The sequence below is a fragment of the Borostomias antarcticus genome (genome assembly GCF_949987555.1).
Source record: "Borostomias antarcticus genome assembly, chromosome: 5".
In the NCBI taxonomy this organism is placed as follows: Eukaryota; Metazoa; Chordata; class Actinopteri; order Stomiiformes; family Stomiidae; genus Borostomias; species Borostomias antarcticus.
Window position 1 is genome coordinate 6164503 of NC_140238.1, and position 21937 is coordinate 6186439.

A 21937-nucleotide genomic window follows, 5' to 3' on the forward strand; every position below is an offset into this window, starting at 1 on the left:
TAGATGTTCACTGAGGTTAAAATGAGTCCTAATCTGCACTGGTCTTCTATCCATGGATCTGAGATCAAGATAATTTAATATGTTGAAAGTTTCATATGATTTGCAATCAGTATGCTGTACCATGGAGTAAAATATACATCTGTTATGGCTGATCATTTCTTCCTCTTCTCTGTCCTGTCTGTACATTATTATGGTCAGTCTCGTGTGGGTCCTGTATGCTGTAAACACACAAAGCTCCATACCTGGTCCCTTCACGCTGTTACACAGGTTGTCTGTCAGATCGTCCACTATGTCCAGCAGGAAGGAGAAGTCGGCCACATTGTACATGTGGATCTCATCCGGGTCCGAGGCAATGGACCTCAGCTCGTTCTCGTCGGCGTTCTTCACACCTGTGAAGCCACGACATCGAGGAAGAGCAGTCACATCAGTTGTACTAGAAGTGGAGATTGTGGAGCGAAGTGGAGATTGTATTTAGAGTTGGTGACATCAGAAATATCACGCGAAATATAAGAGATGAACAGGCAAAACGTATTTGGATAGATATACTGTAAGGGCGAGTCACAAACCGCACTTCAAGTATTGATACTATTTCAAGGCATCCACACAACTGCAAGAGTATTTAATGCCATTACTGAAGCAGAATCTGCCAGTGTCATTTCAAATTCCATAAAGTAAGCCTGAGATTTTTCACAAGGGAGATAGGGAGGATAGAATGGTGAAGGGTTATAAGACCTACCGATGGCGTACAGCTCAATCCCCTGGTCACGTAGGCCTTGAGAGTTGACAATGATGTCGTCTTGGGACTTGCCGTCAGTGACCAACACACCGATCCTGCGGGACTTCTCTCGCATCCCGACATTGGATTTGAAGTTGTTCTGGAGAAGGTAATTCAGAGCCAGACCTACAATGTGGAAGCAAATGTTCGTTAATAATGAAATTATACTTCAGATTATTATGATCATGATTCTGGCTTTGATGTGCTATTGTTCCAGGTGGAATGATTACTTGTGTGACTGAAGATAGTAGATAGTATGTAGATACAAGGAAAAAGCCTTTTGCACACCTGTAAATTGACAGGTGTGTAGGAGAAAGCCAAGGGCCAACAGTAATACAACAAACAGCACTGCACACTGTCTTCCTCACTTGCAGACAAACCTTAATGGGACATTTTGGTACACAGACCTTCTTCCGGTTCACCGAAAGGTCTGTGCGTACCGAGACGTTGTCCCATTACAGTTTGTCTGCAAGTGAGGAAGACATGGTACATTGTAGAAAAATGTTAGAGATGGCAAACAATTGCAACGAGAAGCACATTTGAGGTTAATACCTGTCAGGGTGTTGCCTCCCTTGTAGGGCAGGTTGCCCACTGCCTCCAGTAGAGCGAGCCGGGATTTGTGGGTGTTCAGGTGCCACTCTGTCCTGGGGTCACCACTGTACTGGGCCAGACCTGGACAAAACACACACACACACACACACACGGTAATTATGATAATGTTACAATGCAACACCATATTACTTTACGCATTCCCTTAGGACACTGCAATGTATGACCTATAGTACCTTATATGTGGTCCATAAGGCTCGGTATGACTTATCGACCATTGACTTGGAATCTATCTACGGTAGAAACCCACCGATCTGGACCCTGTCCGGGCCAATGTCAAAGACTCCAACCATCCGGGCGATGAAGGAACGGATGGTCTTGAAGTTCAGACGACCGATACTCCAGGAGCCGTCCACCAAGAGGACAATGTCAGCCTGGGCCTTAGTCTTACATCGCACATCTGGGAGGTGAAAAGGTGAAAGGTTAGAAACCGACCATAGCATAACCATAGGCCAACCGATTGTGATACAGGTTAAAGTTGTAGTAAGACGTGGTGGTGTGATGATTCAGAGGTGTTCAATGGGAGGGATGTGAATGAAGGAGAAGGAAAGGAAGAGGGTGAAGATTTAACACTGTCAACATTGGATGTGACGTCTTCAACAGTGCACTCCATGACATTTCAAAACACACACTTTTTCCCCAAAACTGCAGAGCAAATACATCCATTTTACAAGCAAGCAATAACACACGTTCCATTCTTCTTTTCCACCATTTATAATTGTACAGGAGGACGTTTCATTTCCCGGCGTCATTATTATCGCTTGTCTTCCGCCATCTAGGCCGTTTCTATCTCTTTTCTCCTGTTCCTGTTGCTCACGAGCCTCTCGCAGGCCCACGTCCCAGGAGTTGAACAAGAGGACGGCCCGTCTGAGACTTGATATACGAGGGGTCTCCTCTGCGTGAGTTACTGTGCATTCCACAGCAGCTCATGGCTCGCACTTGGTTTTCCAGACACCTGCGTGATGAAAAGGAGAGGCCTCTGGTCCGCAGCGGCAGCGGCTCTAGGCTACGGGATGCAGATGCTGCACCCCGCGGCCAACCTGCCACCACTGTCTGCAATTGAAAACAGGTTACATGAACTTTGATTTACTAACTTTCTGGGTCGACCCCCCTCCCCCCCCCCCCCCCTCCACCATCACCCTTCCCCTTAACGACCGGGTGGAGCATGTGCCAGCTAAGGTCGGGTCTATCCACTCCACTGCAGTCCGGTCTGCTCCAGTTCCACTGTCATAATAAAGAAAGTTATCGCGGGGCTATCGTCTGATACTAGGACGGGGGAAGGATTTATCCGTCGCGCCAGATGTTTGTTCTTCTGTAATGTGCATTCCGGCGTATAAATAAATGTGTGTTAATGGCGTTGTGTTAATCCCACGTTTTACACTGAAGATTTGCTAGAGTATTTACCCGTCTCTCAACTGAAGATTATATTTTATTTACAGGAAGAGCACAGTTGCATATGCATATATGAGGTAATAAAACGATCATTATTACTGGTGTAAAATATTGAAGGATGTAAAAATGGTGAGAAACAAGGAAAAGACTGGTCCACAGGACTATGGGGTCAAGCAGGGAGCAGTACATTTACATTAGCACTAGTGGGGAGTCTGTTTCACAGCTGCACCAAAAAGTAATAGTTTGAAATCGTCTTAAATACTTTTGAGATGAAGCCTGTATGCGAGCCAGATGTGTGGAGTTTGCACCAACAACTGTTCAGTTGGTTCTATTTCCTCAGAGCTTCATTATTTGGAAGAATTTCAACTACTATTTAAAGCTGGTCTATGTCTTGGCCTCCGCCCCCCCTGCCTCTTATTAGGGATCTGGCAGCTGAGAGGTCAAACAGGCCTCTGTTGGTTTCTATCAAACACAGTACATTTCCTCACACCTCAAACATACTGCCCTGCAGGCGCACACTCACAAAGTTGTGAAATGTGTATAATTGCAAACAGATTATAGATTTAAAAAAATAAAAAAAATTCTGTTCTGCTCTCGCCGCCGGACCCCAAAAAAAGAGGGAACCCAAAGTGACACAATTAACAAAGTCACGGAGAGAGAGATCAGAGAAAAGCCGACAGGTGGAATAGTCGTTACATCTGTTATTTCGTGAGACAATTAGCTTTGAGGAAAGGCATTTAGGGCCACTCGTCTGTTTTCATGGTTCGAGGGATTAGGACATATTTTCCTGAATAAAACTTAAACTTAAACTTATTTTTTTAAATAAAAAATAAAAAATCTACAGTGACTGTGATATACGTTCCACACTTTGAGTAGTGCTGCCTAAGACAAAACATATAAGAGTGATGAGACTTGTCAGCGAGTTACCGCTCTATTGGTCATTGGTGTTGGAGCCTTTCGAGGTGAAAATCTGCTTTTTAGCTTTAGTTCCTGCCTAGCGAAATTCCAGCTTGTTTTTGGTTTCCTCCTACTCATTAAGAAGAGGCGTTACCTGAGGCCTCGTAAGGAGGCGGCTCGGGGGCGTCTGAGAGGGTGGTCGTCTCCTCTCCCGCCAATGGCATACTCTCTCCGCCGTCGAACATTCCAAACACACTCACTGTGTACTCAGTGCCGGACCTGTGAAATACACCAAGCTCCGTTTCACATCATTCACCTCAAAACCGTGAATGTCAATCGTCATTAGATGTGAAAGATTGCTCATAATCAGTCGGGTCAAGGTTTGGGATCGGCCATACCTTAGTTCCTCAAGCACCACGGTGTTGTCGTAGGGTCCTACCAGGAGCTCTCCCAGGTCTATGTCACTGCCTAGGGGGTGGAAGGTGACCTTGTAGCCCTTGACATCACCAGGAGCTGGGTCCCAGGACACTCTGAAGCTAGTCTTGGAGGGCTCTGAGGTCTGCAGGTTCCTGGGACCTTTGTACTTTGACACTGGAGGGGGATAGAGGAGCACATTCATATAACTTAGAATGGCGTGCGTATGTTTTGCTAAGAGGGTTTTATACACTTGTCATATCTGAAGTCTAAAACTCAATACCAGCCACATAATCGTGAAAGGTTGAACACAGCACAATCAAGAACATTCCAGAATGGTGCAAGTGTAAGTGAATACCAAGCAAAAACCTATTGTTCCTTGTACATGAAGTTAATGCATGGATCTGTTTAGGATGCGATGTATTACTTAGGATAACCCCCAACAATAACCCGCCACCAGCTAACCATGCACTAACCAGCTAACTACTGTAGCCCGCACAGCACACCCCCAACAGAGAGCACAGTTCAGATGTGGTGAAGTATACCAACGTACGTGTGGTTCCTAGTCCTTGCCTTGCTTTTCCTTCTCCGTGCCGGTAAACGGGCACCACGGTGATGTCGTAGGTGGTGAGGGGCTGCAGCTTCCTCAGCACGGTAGTGCTGGTGCCGCCGGGCACCTTGGTAGCCAGCTGGCGCCCCGCTCCCACCGGCTTGTAGGTCACCCGGTAGTTGAGAACGTTACCGGGCGCCGGCTGCCACTCGACTTTCATGCTCTTCTCCGTCTCCTCGGAGACGACCAGGACCCTGGTGGCGGCGGAGACTGGCGGGCGCGGCAAGAATGGAGGGAGAGAAGAAAGGAGGGAGTGTTGGACATTAAAGATTTCGATGGATTGATGGATGGGGCCGGGGTGAGTTTTTGGAACTGGAATCGGAGCCAACTTCCCTGCTAGGTTTCCAGTGCACGATACCTCTGCTCCTGGTGGCCAATCTAAACACAGACACGGTCGGCTACCTCAGGGGCTCTCACTGAGGTATTGGCTCAGTTTCCATACGCTTGCGAACACAAACCCACCCAAACATTGTCTGATCCCCCCCATTCCCCTAAACCCAGACACTGACCAGACTAAACTTTTACCAGATCGGGCGTGTCATGAAGGTGATGATCGATTCTAAAACCAAGGCACACTAGATTTTTGAACCTACTCACTATGCTCCCTTTTCCACAGCGCGACCCTGGTGTGTTTTCACTGTGGGAAGGACAAGTGTGAATTGTCTGAAGCTCACCAAATGAGCTGGGGGAAAGTATTCAGGCAGCTCGACTTCAGAGAGAGGATTTTTCAGAGGAAGGGTTTTTTATGGACGGAAAAAAGTAGTGCGTCCAAGTTTTTTTGCAGCATGTGGCCCGAGACCTAAACGGACCTGTTCAGTAAATTGACGGGAGACTGCGGTTGTGAGGCGGAACACACGGGTATAGTGACCACCGCGGGTATTAACCATACGAGTCCAATGGGTGCCTTTGAGATTGTTTTCAGTCTAAATTGAACCTGCCATGCTTGCCAGAATCAATAAACCAAAAACAAAAAAAACATAGACATATTTTTCCATTAGCACATGTCTCGCTAGCCGAGAGATAAATTCCTTGATCGAGTTTTTCCCGGCAATGAGCTTTTCTCTCAGCCCAGAGAGCATGAGGACTTTGAGGGGAAACACCAGTGTCTATCTTTGTCCTGCATCTCCCCTGGTAAATGGATGCAGGTGTGCTGTGTTACATCATGTTTATACATAACACACATTCACACATTCGTGTGTACACACACACACGCACACAAGCTGATTACAAATGCTTGTGCATGTGCATATACTGTATACAGTACACGCATGTACACACAGACAGACATGTACACATGTCACCACACTGATTACAAAAGCATCTAGGCAACCTTTCAGACACGATCAGGTGAATGCCGGAAGCCATGAGGTTATCTCCAAACTCAAAGAATGAGCTGTAACTGTCACCACAGGTCCCTTTTTCCACATCATACCCCAAAAATGGAGCTTGAGTTTGAAGCCTTTAAAACCATTAGTTTCCGGCATAGCTCCAAAACCCATGTCAGTCCCCACAGGGTCACATATAGACTTGAACTCGTTTCATGAACTTTCCTTAACTTGCCTGCGTTCTATTTATGGCTTAATGGGGATATGAAAAGCTTTATTCCTGGGATGTATTTTGGGGGATGTAATGCCTACACTGAAATTCCATTGCACTGTAGAACTCCAACCATAAATAGACAAATATTACCTATTCTCAGAGGTCAATAAAACATCCATCTTATTCTTCCCAGGTTCTCTAGTAGTACATTATATGTCCTCAGTTTCGTTAATATCAAGAACTAGATAGAACTATATGAGCTCATGATGACTTTTTATATCCTACATCTACAGGTATATTCCTTTTCCAGCTCTGAGGTAACCCGGGGACGAAGAGCCCAGAAAACCATCTTTTCAGGCACTGAAAAGGAGGGGGGTGTGGGGGGGGGGGGGTAGGGAGAGGGGCAGAGAGGGGGAGATGGTGAGGGCTAGTGAGGAAGTAAGGAGAGGGAAAAGAGAGAAACAGAGCAAGAAGGAGAGATGGGAGAGGGAGAGACGAGGGCGAAAGGGGAGGGGTGGGAAAGGAGAGAAAGGTACAGAGATTGTATGATAACAGCAGGGGGAGAAATAAGGGGGGAGAGAGAGAGAGGGAGAGAGAGAGAGAGAGGGAGAGAGAGAGAGAGAGAGAGAGAGAGAGAGGGAGAGATAGAGAGAGAGAGAGAGAGAGAGGGAGAGAGGAAGAGAGAGAGAGAGAGAGGGAGAGAGAGAGAGAGAGAGACCAGTCGACAGCGAGATACAAATGAGAGAGAGACGGAGAAAAAAAGCGGTCCCAGAGTATCAAAAAAAGGTGCTCCTGGTGGAAGCATTAGGGGAGCCAGAGCGACTTACCATCTGTGGTCTCCTCCCCCACCAGTGGCTCCCCCTCTCCCCTGCCGTAGCCCGCGAAGACCGAGACCTGGTAGCGCGTCTCCGGGGTGAGGCCCTCCAGGACCGTGGCCGTCACGTCCGCAGCCACCGTCTTCTCCCCTTCCTCCTCCATGAACAGGGACTTCCACCTCAGCCGGTAATGGCGCACGTTGCCCAGCGCCGCTGTCCAGGACACGGCGAAACTGGTGTCTGTGACGTCCTTAGTCACCAGGTCTTTGGGAGACCCCAGAACTGTGGAGGGGGAGAAGGGGGCAGAGCTTGATTTTGGAAGCTAGAAACAGTTCTACAGTATCATGATGGATACGTATTGTATATTAGACTTTATAAACGGAAAGCACATGTTTTTTTTGTTGCGCTTGAAGGTCTGGTCATTCGTCTGCAGTAGATGGTGTGCTGACATCCGTGGTATGACAAGGAAGTCTGGCGAAGTGTTTTACCAGACTGTGTATCGAAGATGGATAATAACTTGGTGTAGCAATAAACCACCATCAATAATCTATCTGTCTGCATTTAGCCCCCCAGGCTTTTTGAAGGGGGCAATTTACTTTGTTCATAATCGAAGACCCCTGGAAAAAGCTCTGTGAAATCTGTCATTCCTCAAGTCTCACAGTCTCTTTCATTTTCCATTGAAAAACAGAAGGAACATGATCCACGAGTGTTGCTACAATTGCAGATGTTTTTTCTCTCTCTCCCTCTCTCTCTCTCTCTATATATATATATATATATATTCCCTCTCTTATTAGAAACCAAGCTAAATCTCTCTCTCTCTCTTTCTCTCAATCCCTCCATCTCTCTGTAACTCTCTTCCTTTTTTTTCAGAGGAGCAATCCCAGATAGTTAACAGCCGACAGCGAATCAACTGGAGATGGTTTTCGGGTGGCCATTGGCAGCCTGCTAGTAAACCTGTCTGGCTATGCAGAGGTCCTGCACTCACCCCAGGTGGAGACCACCTCCTCCAGCCCTCTCACACGCAACCTCCGGGATGGGCCTGGTCTAGATCCCACATACTGTACCTATGCCAGCAGTTACCAAGCAGGACTACCATTGCATACACATGGTCTTAGATGTGGAGTGAAGCTTGAAGAATCTACCAATGGCAGATCATAAAACTCGCCTTTAGCCAGACTAAAATGATAACTACAACAAGAAAACATTAGCACTGAAATGAAATGAGATATCCTTAAATTAATTCTTACAGATATAATCCACCTGTTATCTTAAGTGCAATTAGCAATGGTATTATTTATTATTATTTACCAATGGTGTGGTTAAGAACAGCAGTATCATCTCTGTTCCAAAAGCTTGTAGATGAATAAACTTCTATTATGATTGCAGGAGTGCAGGTTGCACAATGAGAGAAAGTACCTTCAGATACTAAAAGAGTAATGAATTCAACAAGGGATTAGTGGACAATTCCAGATTGTGGAGGTCCTGTCAAGGAGAATGTGTGTCTCAAGGATGCCAACTCAACTCCATCCAAGGTAGCTAGTGTGTCGATGACTGACTGACTGACTTTCCCCTTTCCCAGCTCTGCTCAAGGGGGACTGGATCACATGATGATGACTTTTGCAGACGATGGCCCACTTTTTCATCCTTACTATGAGCAGCAGGACCCGGTCCAAGAGCTGAAGGAGTAACGCACATGAAACACATGGAGCACACACGACATCAGCGGCCATTTTGAATTTATTGTTAAATGCCCGCGGCAAAGTAGGACAACCCCTTCTCACTCCCACTATGATGAGCTATGGCAAATGGGGAGCACCTTCAGTCACTGGCTCATCCTTCCCAGGTACAAAAAGGATCAGTTCAGGCGCTCCTTTGTGCCAACAGCCATCAGATTGTCCAACAGTGCCTGATACCCCCTCCACCATTCCATTCTCAGACTCAACACAACACTTGTCACTTTAGATGACTGTTGTTGTTGTTGTTGTTGTAACCTCTGACCCAGCAACAGGGCAGGGCGAGAGGTAATGTTTTCGGTGGCGTGTGGCCGTCTGTCCGTCCGTATATCGTACATACGTCTGTTAGCAGGATTGCGCAAAAACTACTGCACCGATTTTCATGAAACTCGGTGTAAAGGTGTACATAGAACCCATTAAATTTTGGAATGGATCCCAATTACGGATTACGGACAGACTTAACTGGAGTCTACCAGTGGTAAATGCAATTGATTGGACATGATTGGGGATTGCCAACACCTGCCTATATAAGGTCCCACAGTTGACAGTGCATGTCAGTGTCAACTCCAAGCCATGGGGTCAAAGGAATTATCTGCAGACCTCAGAAACAGGATTGTGTTAAGGCATAAATCTGGAGAAGGGTACAGAAAAATGTCTGTAGCTTTACAGGTCCCAAAGAGCACAGTGGCCACCATCATTCATAAATGGAAGACGTTTGGAACCACCAAGAATCTTCCTAGACCTGGCTGCCCGGCCAAACTAAGCAATCGGGAAGCTGGTTCTTAGCCAGAGACTTGAGCAAGAGCCCGAGGGTTAATCTGACAGAGCTCCAGCATATCCTTGTGGAGATAGGAGAACCTTTCAGAAGATCAACCATCCAGGCAGCACTCCGCCAATCAGGCCTTTATGGTAGAGTGGCCAGACGGAAGCCACTCCTTAGTAAAAGGCACATGACAGCCCACTTGGCGTTTGCCAAAAGACACCTAGAGGACTCTCAAACCATGAGAATCAAGATTCATTGGTCTGATGAAACCAAAATTGTACTTTTTGGCCTGAATACCAAGCGTCACGTTTGGAGGAAACAAGGCACCGCTCATCACCGGGCTAATACCATTCCTACTGTACAGTGAAGCATGGCGGTGGCAGCATCATGATGTGGAGATGTTTTTCAGCAGCGGGAACAGGGCGACTAGTCCTAATAGAGGGAAAGATGAATGCAGCTAAGTACACCAAGATCCTTGAAGAAAACCTGCTCCAGGGCGCTCTGAACCTCTGAACCGAAGGTTTACCTTCTAACATGACCATAACCTGAAGAACACAGCCAAGAGAACAAAGGAGTGGCATCAGAGAAAGTCTATGAATGTTCTTGAGCGGCGCAGCCAGAGCCCAGACCTGAATCCAATCTGTGGAAATACCTGAAAATGGCTGTGTACCGACACTCCCCATCCAACCTGATGGAGGAATGGGCAAAAATCTCTAGAAACAAGTATGCCAAGCTTGTAGCTTCTTTCCCAAGACACCTTGAAAAAATAATCTCTGCCAAAGGTGCATCCACCATGTATAAGGCTAAGGGTGTGTACAGATATGTTTACCCTAAATAACCTATTTTTGTCAGTAAAATAATTGCATATTTTCTAAAAACATGTTTTCACTTTGTCATTACTGGCTATTGTGTGTACAGTATATGTGTGTAGATGGGGCGGCTGTGGCTCAGTGGTGGAGCGGGCCGTCAAATGATCATAGGGTTGGCGGTTCCACATGTTGAAGCGTCCGTGAGCAAGAACTGAACCCCAAATTCCTCCCAATGAGTAGGCTAGCACCTTGCATGGCAGCTGCCGCCATTGGTGTGTGAATAGGTGAATGAGAGGCTATTGTAAAGCGCTTTGGATAAAAGCGCGAGATAAATGCAGTCCATTTACCGTATGTTTGAGGCAAACAATAAACTCAATCTATTGTACAATACGTCTGTAGCGTAATAAAATGTAGAGAAGGTGAAAGGGGAGTGCAGACTTCTGGCTTGACTGTACAGATGCTGTATGGAAACTATAACCCAAATTAAATTAATTTAAAGTTAATGTCTTAATTTATACTGTTGTGATATGAGTTCTCTGCTAGTCCTCTCTGACTCCTTCCCTGAGAAGGTGAACAGCCAGTTCTCTAGAGTAGGAGGCAGTCAGCTTGCCCTACTTTGAAGTTTTTCCTAGGTAACACCTTCCACATGTTGGGACAGACTCTCCCTTTTAAATACATTATTCTCGCCATTATTGTTTTTTCACGTTCACATTTGGGATATGCGTGTCAGCAATTAGCCAGATAGTTAGTGAGTTAATTCCATTGGTCATGCCAATTGAAAGTGGACACAACGCTGGTTGGCAGGATATACAACAGGATAACAATGGCAACTAGCCACTTTCAGCAATGTGGTGTTATTGAATCCAACTATTTGTAATTTCTGCTTTTACTGCATATTGACTCTGTCCACACCCACAGCGGCTATAGCTAACCCCGACAGAGGTCTCACAGCTGGAGGCACCAACACCAAAAACAATGAGAGCAGTGTTTAGCTCACTTGTCGTCATGCTATGTTAATGAAGCTACCAAGACAAAGTGCTTTATCATGAAGTCCAGAGAGACTGTGGGAGTCAATGGCTCATGACTCAACAGAACCATATCCTGGCAACTTTATACTGTAACTGCAATGCAACTTTGTAACTGCAAAGCCAGACCAGTGATCTACAAAGCAAGTCGTTTTTCTTCAAGAGGGTAGGAGTTAAATGACAGTGCCAAAGAAATGCTATGAAATATACCCAGGATTTCCAACAGTTATGGAGCAAACCTGCACATGGTTAACCTTGTGAACCCAAAATGGTCAAATTATAGAACATCTCTCCATCAACCCCCAGTGTGAGAGACAACGTCAAGATTCACTCTGTTGCATATGTCCCTGCTGTCTGTTATAAACGTCCAATCTAGTTAGTGTTAGTGCCACAACCAGTGCCAAAGAACCAGGACCAGAAGGAAGTGTCACTGAAAAACAAAGCCTCCATTCTTCACCTAAAATGGTGAGCAGCATAACTTTGATGTGCTGGTGGGCTCAGACTGCCTCTGAGGAGACTGTTTGGCATCTACAACCTGCGTTGGTTGTGGGCTTGGAATGGGGGAGGTGACACATATAGTATAATGGTTGAGTTCAGGTCATAACGCAGTATAAAGACAGTTCAGCTCAAAATCCAGAACTAGCTCATCCATATGGCAAAGTATTATGTTTATTTTTATGTTTTTATTTTATGTTCATGTTTTTTTTAATGTTTATTTTCAGCTTTATCACCACATCCTTCAGTCTGTTACTTACTTAAAATGTAACAGACGCCACTCATTTCACCATCTTTATTTATAACCTTTATATCACCAGAAAAAGGGTTTACAAGGGTGACCTGGCCAAGTAGGCGGCAGTCAGTCAATCCTGGTCAATCATTACCCTGATGACAACAATTACTTATCTTCATAGCCCAAGCAAATGACCTCCAACCCCACTCAGGCTGACCCTTTCATTTAAGAGACCAGAATACAGCCCTCTTGTGTGTCCAACTCCAATCCTGGTCTAAGTATCAAGCCTCCCCACCCGGATCAAAGAAGCCTGTGGAGGGGAACACCTCTGATGTCATAAAGCACTCCCGACCTCTGATTTGGCTGCCACGAGGGGAACTAATTGAAGGGGGAGGCCGAGGTGCGGAAGGTTACGGTGGCTTTGTTGTTGTTGGGCGCCCCGGAGCCAGAGCCCCCACGACCCCTGGGGTGACCCCTGGCCGTAACCTCCTGACTGCCCTCCTCCTCCGGCGGTGGCCTGCCGCGACAGTTAGCTATTGTAAACGCCTGCGGCAGAAACAGATGTCCCCCATGGGGTTCCGCTTCAGCAGAGAGTTTGTCCTGTTAATGATAGATCCATTCTCTAGAACGCTTTCCTTGGGACCAAAGACAGTGGTGAAGACCACAATAGATTTGGAGCATTTGGAACATTTCAGCTGATTTAGCATCTTGAGGATGCACAATAGAAGATATTTCGATCGTCTTTATAGCTCTTTGGCTGTAGACCAAAGAACAAGAGCAGATAGAGCTATAGCAGCTGCTGATCGGTATCATTGCTGACGCTCATCAATTTACAAACTGTCAAACCAACATCTGACAACCGTTATAAAACTCCCCCATGTGTCATATAAACCAATTTCAAATCAATCATATGTCCCAGACTAGGCTAGGTGGAGTGTATACAAATGGAGCTAGACTGGCATGTGGGTCTGTTCCAGTCCGTTCCAGGAGATTTTCAGGGTTTACGAGAGTCGCCCCACCCATTTCCATCTCTCACAGCTTCATGGGCGGTAGGTAGGTTAGCTTAGCTAGCCTGTGGTCTGTCTGTGTGTGTCCACAGGAATTACATAAAGATCCACATTCCAAGGTTCTCTTACCAAAGACCTCTTAGATATTGAACCAATGTTCTAAAGACTAATGAGCCTTAGATAAACCATAACAGACATCAGGTTTAGATCTTAAACAATACTATTTGCGACAAGGCAGGGCATTATATCTTGACAAAATAAATGCATTGTCAGAAGCAGGGCTTTCTTCTTAACATTCCACAAGTTACTGCTGTGGCCTTCAGTCTCCAACAGGAAGCTCAATACAATGCAGTTGTTAACACAGCAGCAGTCCATGGCCCCAGGCCATACTTCACAGTCCCTCCCACATTAGTTAGCAATCAAAGACACCGCACACCATGCAGAGAAACTTGAAAGCAGACATTACACAAAAGACCCCTACCTTCCAAGGTGGTTCCTGTGCCCAGAAGGGGGTCTCCGACGCCTGAGGCGTAGCGGGCGCTGACAAACAGCTCATATTCGGTGGAGGGCTCGAGGTTCTTGAGCAGGGCCACGGTAGTGTCTCCCTTCACGGCAATCTCCTTCCTCTCTCCACCATCGGCCGGTTTGAAGGCAATGCGATACTGGAGGACGTTCCCGGGAGCGGCCTGCCATGACAGTCTCATGGTGGACACGGTCTCGTTGAAGACCCGGAGGTCCCTTGGAGAGCCGCGGACTAAGGGGAAAGAGGGTGGACTTGGGTGAACCAGTGCTAACAGCTTTTCAGATAGTACTGGACTGAAAATGTTTGGATGTAATGGATTTTGGCTAGTGCATCTTTTAAAACTACTCTAATACATTGTGTAGAGAGAGTGTTCACTGACCTTCCTTGGTGGTTCCATCCACGTGCATCTCATCTCCCAGGCCAGTGGAGTACTCAGCAGAGACAGACACCCGGTAGGTGGTGAGAGGGAACAGCTCCTGGAGAACAATAGTGGTCTCGGGACCAACGGTCTGGGCCTCCAGCCTTTCCGCACCTCCGGACACCGGCACGTAGAACAGACGGTAGCGGATCACCGTCCCCGGCGCCGCCTCCCATGACACACGGAAACTATTTGTGGTCTCTTCGGATACCCGTAGGTTTCGTACGGCTCCTTGTTCTAGAACAGAGAAGTATTTCAAATGGTGACTTGCCAAATTTTACTTTGTAGCTACTCTGTTGAGGTTTGGTTGTGAAGTCTGGAGATAGTGGCTTTAGCGTTGACTATACATATAATCGTTGTACATGATTGACTATGCACGTCAGAGGGGTATGATGAATAGAAGTCATGCAGTCTGTTGAGATAAACAAAAGAATAACAGTATCTATTAACACTTTATTACACTTAGGTCTCTGTGTCTTTAACCCCTTACCTTCCAATGTGGTCTCTTCCCCTGTCAGGGGGAAGCTGTCTCCTTTATCGTACTGGGCAAACACGTTGACCTCATAGGTGGTGAGCGGGGTGAGGTGGGGCAGGATGGTGGTGGTTGTGTCACCGGAAACCGCCATGGAGACATAGTCCTCGGTCACGTCCTCGGCCTTGCGGAAACGCACCAGGTAGGACAAGACGTCGGCGGCGTCGGTGGCCCAGGTGGCACGGAAACTTCTGGAGGTCACCTCGGAGAACTGGAGATCTTTAGGTGCGAGCAGATCTGAGGAGGTAAATAAAAAGGCAAACAGATGTTTGGTTTATGTTTTCTATCATGCCATTGTCACTACCACGGTTTGAAATGATACTGAAGCCTAAATGTTAATTGTCTTATCGTACCATGCAAAATAACAATGCATCTTTACATTCAAATAATGTACAACTAAGCTAAAGAGTACTATTTCAATATCCATTCATATTCTCACAACGATCATTTCTCCTGCACTAGTGGCCTGACTGAAGGGGCTCTGTGTAGAAATATGTATTCAGCTGAGTGGGTCTCAGCACATTGACATATATGAAAGTTGCCAACCCTTCCCTCTCTCTAATTGCTCTGTGTTTTGGGGATTGAAGGGGTCATTTTCAATATCATACAGCAGGGAACATGATGTCATGCTACCGTGGGTGTTGAAAAGTAACTCCAGTTCTGCCGTCTTTCAGAGATCAATGGCCTTTGAATGAGCATTATAATTAGATTAAAATAACAATAGAATGTTCCAGTTGCTATAATGTTTCAAGAAACAGTACGATAAGAACGAAACGATAAGAAATGCCAGAAGCCAGGCTCTCCAGGGAACAAAGCATATGGTTCTCTTGTACATACAGTTAGATTGAGTTAAAACAATGAATGGTTTGCTTGTGTGGGTTTGACCAGTCAAAGGCTTGAGCAAAGGAAATGAGAAATGCTTACAATTTGGATAACCTTGCCTTTGTATCTTGTGAATTTCCCTTTCATTGATTCCGAATGTCAGGTGACTCAATATGCTTCATACTAAAGTTGGATGTAGGCTACTTGGCTGCTGACTCTGAGGAGAACTGAGCTGCAATACTGTGTATGGGGCCAGCAAAGTTAACTTCAAACAGTTATCATGTGTTTTGATGACATGGCTTTTTCTATAACCATGAATCACTCCAGATTATCAATACAGATCATGACAAGGGCAATTGCTCTTTTCTGGAAATGTAACAAGTGCAGTAAAAACTCTGGGTCGCTCATGGTTCAAAAACAATACTTAAGTTCTACTCACTCCTCTTCTTGATGTTGAGCAGCTCTTGCTCAATTCTAAGGCAGATAGACTGTGTCAGCTCCTTGGAGATCCTCTCAAAGGCATCAAAGTCCTCCACCGTGTACACATGTGTCGTTGCTGGTTCATTGGCGATGGCCTCCAGCTCCGACCTCACTGCGTCTTTAACGCCCACGGCGAATATCTCCACGTCTACATTCCTCAGTTTGGTGGCTGCATCCTTGAAGGAGTCCGAGGACTTCCCATCAGTGATGAGGACCATGACTCTGGGAACATTAGCGCGGGAGCCACGGGCAGAGATGAATATCTTCTCCCTGACGTAGTTCATAGCCCTGCCGGTGTTGGTGGAGCCACCGCGGTAGGGGAAGGTCCGGACGGCCTTGACTACTGCACTGAGGTCATGGTGAGTGTTGAGGGCAAACTCGGTGTAGGTGTCTCTGCTGTACTGGACCAAGCTGAGCTGGATCTTGGTGGGCCCAATGTCGAAGGAATTGACCAGGACTTCAAGGAAGCCTCGGACCTTGGCAAAGTTTTGTAATCCAATACTGTAGGAGCCGTCTACCAACAGCACAACATCAGCTTGGACGTCCACTCCCAAAGAGCATTCTGGGAAAAGAGCAGATATTATATGTTGACGATTAGACTACTCTGAATTTATGTTAATGGTCTGGTATTTGTTGTGATTAGTGTCAAGTAGTAGTGCAATATGAATAAATAAATACATGAATAAATGAATGAATGGAAGAATTGATGGATGAATGAATGAATGAATGAATGAATGAATGAATGAATGAATGAATGAATGAATGAATGAATGAATGAATGAATGAATGAATGAATGAATGAATGAAAAACAGGTGAGAAGAGAGATACCATCATCTCACCTAGTGACACCTTGATAGGCTGGGTCTTCTCCATGGCCATTACAGCCTCACTGGGGATCAGGCCCTTCAGAGCGAATAGGCTGATCTCATATTCCGTCTCGGGAGAGAGGTCACGAACATTGACTGAGGTCTGGGTGGGGCCCGTGTACAGCTCCTGGCGCTTCATGCCTGCCAGCATTGGCATGAGAGTCAGCTTGTAGCCAGTGATCTCCCCTGGGGAGGCGTCCCAGGTCACCCTCATAGACTTGGAGGAGACCTCCCTCACCTGCAGGTTGGAGGCTGCCTCCACCACTGAGGAGGAGAGAGCAGATACAGACTGTTGTTGGTGGTGGTGGAGGTAGTTTTAGTGGGGTTAACCTTTCCTCCATTTTCATAATATAGCAATTTGGCTATCGCTTGGTTACATGACAAATATCTATCACAACTGCAACATCATTTGACACAATACATCTGCCGAAGTATGAAAAACTATGAAAATGTGTTACCCTCAAAGAAATGCAACCGACACAAATCAAATTCCAACAATTGTATAAACACCTCAACTTTTTGTCAACCATTGTATGCAGAGCATCTTACCTTCCTCTCCGCTCACAAGAGAGCTGAGTTGGTCATCTACTCCGTAGCACACCTCATTAATGAGCTGTTTCTGCACCTGCTGGATCATGTCAAAGTTGGGAACATTGAACACATGCTTGTTGTGAGGGGTGGAGGCAATCTCCTTCAGTTCATCCTCATCAGCTCCTTTGATGCCTGGAAAGTGACAAACACACCAGAAAAATGTTAAACGTGGATCATCCAGATTCTGGTTTTGATCGTTCCAAGACAATTCCATTTCAAAGGATATTTCGCAGTCTAGGAATAAATCTGGTGGTTACCCAAGAAAGGATAGTTTCCGACACAAACTTAAACCAAGTGTTACAGAGAAATTTTCACATGGGAGGACAACATTTGGGGAACAATAAAACCTACCTAAGACAAATATTTCCACTCCGATGTTCCGAAGTCTTCTAGCGTACTCCTCCACTGGGTCTTGTGATTTTCCGTCTGTGATGATCACGGCTACCTTTGGAAAACTTTTCCTGGCTCCAGCTGCCTCCGTGAAGATATTTTTCACCAGGTAATCCATGGCATCCCCTGGAGACAAGAGTAACAGCCCAATATATTACATTAACATATAAAATTTACTGTCTAATCGACTTGATCCAAACCTGAAAAGGGAGTGCAACTCAAATCTTGGGATATATTCTGACATTTAATGTTTCCTGCCTGTCATAGTGTTGCCTCCCTTGTAGGGGAGGTTGTTGATGGCCCGCAGCAGCTCTCCTCGCTTGGGGAAGCGGTTGAGGGGGAACTCGGTGCGCGTGTCTGTGCTGTATTGCACCACGCCCACCCTGGTCTTATCCTCGCCGATGTCAAATGCGCCCGCCAAGGCAGCGATGAAGCTGCGGATGTATTTGAAGTTCTCCCTTCCCACACTCCAGGAACCGTCGACCAGAAAGACCAGGTCTGCTATGGAGCTGACCGAGCACTCTGGAGAAGAGGATGGAGAGAGAGAGAGAGAGAGAGAGAGAGAGAAGGTAATTCACTGTACAGTTATGGTAAGCTAGAGCAAACTAGCATTTAGGACATAGATTAAGCCTAGTCTTGAATGGAAGATCTTTATTCTGTCAACTGTCAAGAAAACTAACCCAAAGAATAGAAGTTGTGCCTTTTGGTGCAAAAATTAGAAGATCATTGGACGGTCAACAATAACACATGTTTGACATCAAAGAGAAAGTCATTCAGAATGCGTCAATACCAAATGGTATGGTATAATCATTCCAACAGACACAAAAACCGACCAGTTCATCACCAAAGCTTTCACTGCTGTGGTAGAGTTGGATGTTTTAAAACTCTGGTGGACTTTAAATCACAAAACACTCTGACTCTGGAACATTGAAGATGACTCCATTACAATAATTGGCAGAACTTCTATGGCAGCCTTCAATCTTTAGTCCCCTGCGTCTATTTGACTCTATATCCCTGTGTGCTTCCAAGTCCACACAGCTTGTTATTTTTGCCTATTGAATGTTTTTTTAGTTGTGTCTTCCAATATGAAGACTTATGGGTTCGGCTCTGCAATTACCACAGCTGTGAAAGAGGTGCTATTCCACCAGAAATAACTTGGTAGAACCCAGTTCTCCAAAGTTTCGAGGAGCATCTGGACTTCTGTGTTCAATGTCCATGCAAAGCATACGTTGTGTGTGTGTGTGTGTGTGTGTGGGGGGGGGGGGGGGGGGGGGGTGTTGGCCGTGTGTGTCCTCTCGTCACTCCACAGGGTGGACTAAAGGACAGGCACAGAACGCTAGTGAAATCGGACTTCTGGACAAGAGTCGTAATCCTTTCCACTTCTTTCAGGATTTAAAGGGGCCGACATGCGTGGAGCTGGCACGACAGTGACGTCATTGCTCTGCACGGATTATGAGAGCGAAAAAACACCCATCCCCCCACCCCCTCCGTGATTCATAACAGGACCCTGTGTCTGTCTGAGCCTCAATGCCATTTTTGATGTGAAGACTGGTTTCAATTAGGGGACTAATGTGTACATTCCCAGCCACTGTCGGAACCTCCTGTCTGTTCACACAGTGACAACTCGAGCTCAAAGGATAGACACAGGGGAGGGACAGAGTTCTGAGCAAATGATTCCAGGGGAAAGATCATTATGAAGGAAGTCTATGGAAAAACACAAAGAGAAATGGAACCAGCTGAGCTGTGGTAAAGGGAAGCGGTGTAGCGGTGAGGAGCAGCTGACACTATAGTAAACATACTCACTGATTGCATCTGAGGTCTGTGGCCTCCTGGCTGTCCCACTCGTATTACTGGACTGGACTGAAACACAAGACAAGCTTCGAGCTTTATCGTTGCACCCTCTGTGCGTGTGTGTGCGTGTGTGTGTGTGTGTGTGTGTGTGTACAGTTGGTGTGTACTGTAGGTGTGCGTGTGTGTCTGTGTGCTTTTCAAAGAGAAAAAAGGCAAGAACTCAACACATCATAAAACCTCACCAAAGTGATATAAAAAATTATATATAATATATAATGAATTATATATTGTATATACAAACACATTTCAACTGGTACATTAGCTATAAACAGAGTATGATTCAAGTGTCAATACACAGACATGATTACTCCCTACATTCATTAATTTACTGTAGCTACTTAGTAAATATACTGTAACTGTTCAGCTTATTCAAACAATGAGTATGAGCCTCTTGTGCACTTACTGGTTATCTGTCCAAAGATGTGTATACTCTCCTCTGTGCCATGATAAGAACTGATGGAAACTGAGTAGTCCAGGTCGGGAGTGAGGTCAGTGATAGAGGTCTTAGTGGTGGTGGCCGACAGGCTGAACTCTCTGGCCGGTTCATCTGATGGACAGAGAGAATCAGTCATGATTAGATCAATATGACTGCCATTGGTGAGAATAGACAACTGGATCCAGTGTAATATCGAGGAGTGTTTGAGCAGAGAATCTCTGTGCTGCTCCATAACTGCATTACTGTATATTGCAATAGTCGCAGAATATCAGTGAGCATTTGCCCACCTTGAGGATTGTCACGTAGTTAGAAAAGTCATTTAAGAAGTGACACTGACCTGCGTTTGATACAATTTGTACTCTGTAGCCCTCTACCGGAGTCGAGGGTTTTCTCCATGACATTTGCACTGTGTTCTCATTTAGAATTTTAAATTTCAAGTCTGATGGAGGCTCCACTGTAAATGAGACAAGAACCAAAGTTAACTCATACACACATAAAGAACATGTATCAATATCAAAATATTGATCAGGTGTTTAAGAGATACATTCATTATCAAGCATTCACTTTTTTCCCAACAACAAACACTTCATGACTGAAGCTGAGAGGCTCGTTGTTGGGAGGACAAGAGGAATCCACATCCATGGTGAAGGTGACACAAAAACGGAACACACAACAACGTTGACAAAGTGTGTGAGAAGCCATTTTGGAGCAAAATGACATTTGTTTGAGTTGCACGACCAAGGTGATCGCAGTCAGCAAACTCAAGCACCAGAGGTTGGAGACACACTCCACACAAACTTTCCCCAAAATGCAAATCAAGTGAACCATCCAACACATGCTCAGTGCAATTATAACACATGCCCCAACTTTCACATAATGGACGTGATTTCAGCTACAAAACGTTATATTCCGTTTCATTCCCATGTTATTGATTGTACAATGGAGTAAAGTTTGCCAGGTAACATTGACAGAATTGAACACCATATGATATATATACCAAGTATATATACATATTTCAACACAGAAATAGTTTTTTTTTCACTTTTATACTTCATTGGCACACATCCATTGCAAACCTTTCAAAAAGAATACACAATTAGTCGCAGTGGACTTTTGTGTACGTTCTTTTCATTGGCAGACAATGCACAAGATGGAGTGAAGGGATGGAAAACTGCTTAAAACAACCTAATAAGAAGACAGTTGAGATACAGAGAAAAATAATGTATAATTACATGTGAAATACAACAAAAACAACAACAGATGCAACAGTCTGGCAACAACACACGTGTCCACATCGAACTGGTTGCCACAGCGTCATGCATAATGTACATGAGAAAGTTGTTTGAAGCAACAACTTGATGGATTGGACGAAAGTTTCCATGTACAACTGGGACCACATGAGGTATGACAAACATATTTTAAAATGATATTCTTCCTCACCTGTGTTTGACACCACCTACATCTGAGTGATATTAAACCACTATGTGAGTGAAGATAGAGGAGAAGGGGTTAATATTTTGTACATGTTTGCCACATGTGCAATGTGAAGTAACTACTAGCTAGTGTTTGTAAAAGAAAGACCAAGTGGTATGCCTGTTTTAGAATACAATCACTAGCTATTGTAGTGAGGTGCTCAATACTACATTTAACATTCCGTTCATCTTTATCCATGTCGCGAATCAGTTAAAATATGCTTCACATAGAGCAAATTAGTCATTTAATTTTGATTGAATTGTAATTCCATAGTCTGTATGGATCATGGGCACCGGTCCATAATGATGATGAGGATGATGATGATGATGACGATGAGAGTATAGTGCAAATGTACATGCAAAAGGCTGGACTTCTGTCCATGACAACAGATGGCATATCTTCGCCATGTAGACGCATGCAAGCTGTTTAAGAGGGT

At 45.4% G+C, this 21937-nt stretch overlaps 1 protein-coding gene across 1 annotated transcript in view; it reads right to left on the bottom strand.

Annotated features, from left to right (window-relative positions):
• col12a1a (collagen, type XII, alpha 1a) overlaps nucleotides 1-21937 on the bottom strand; it is a gene marked incomplete at both ends in the record, with an annotated part of 62929 nt that overhangs the window by 38270 nt on the left and 2722 nt on the right. Inside the window, 19 exon segments of the mRNA XM_084438402.1 lie at nucleotides 232-389; nucleotides 737-901; nucleotides 1328-1447; nucleotides 1635-1784; nucleotides 3828-3952; nucleotides 4072-4264; nucleotides 4641-4907; nucleotides 7064-7333; nucleotides 13600-13872; nucleotides 14021-14296; nucleotides 14550-14828; nucleotides 15853-16455; nucleotides 16734-17024; nucleotides 17310-17483; nucleotides 17703-17867; nucleotides 18000-18263; nucleotides 19545-19601; nucleotides 19996-20139; nucleotides 20366-20482. Coding sequence (XP_084294528.1) covers nucleotides 232-389; nucleotides 737-901; nucleotides 1328-1447; nucleotides 1635-1784; nucleotides 3828-3952; nucleotides 4072-4264; nucleotides 4641-4907; nucleotides 7064-7333; nucleotides 13600-13872; nucleotides 14021-14296; nucleotides 14550-14828; nucleotides 15853-16455; nucleotides 16734-17024; nucleotides 17310-17483; nucleotides 17703-17867; nucleotides 18000-18263; nucleotides 19545-19601; nucleotides 19996-20139; nucleotides 20366-20482 — 4091 coding nt within the window.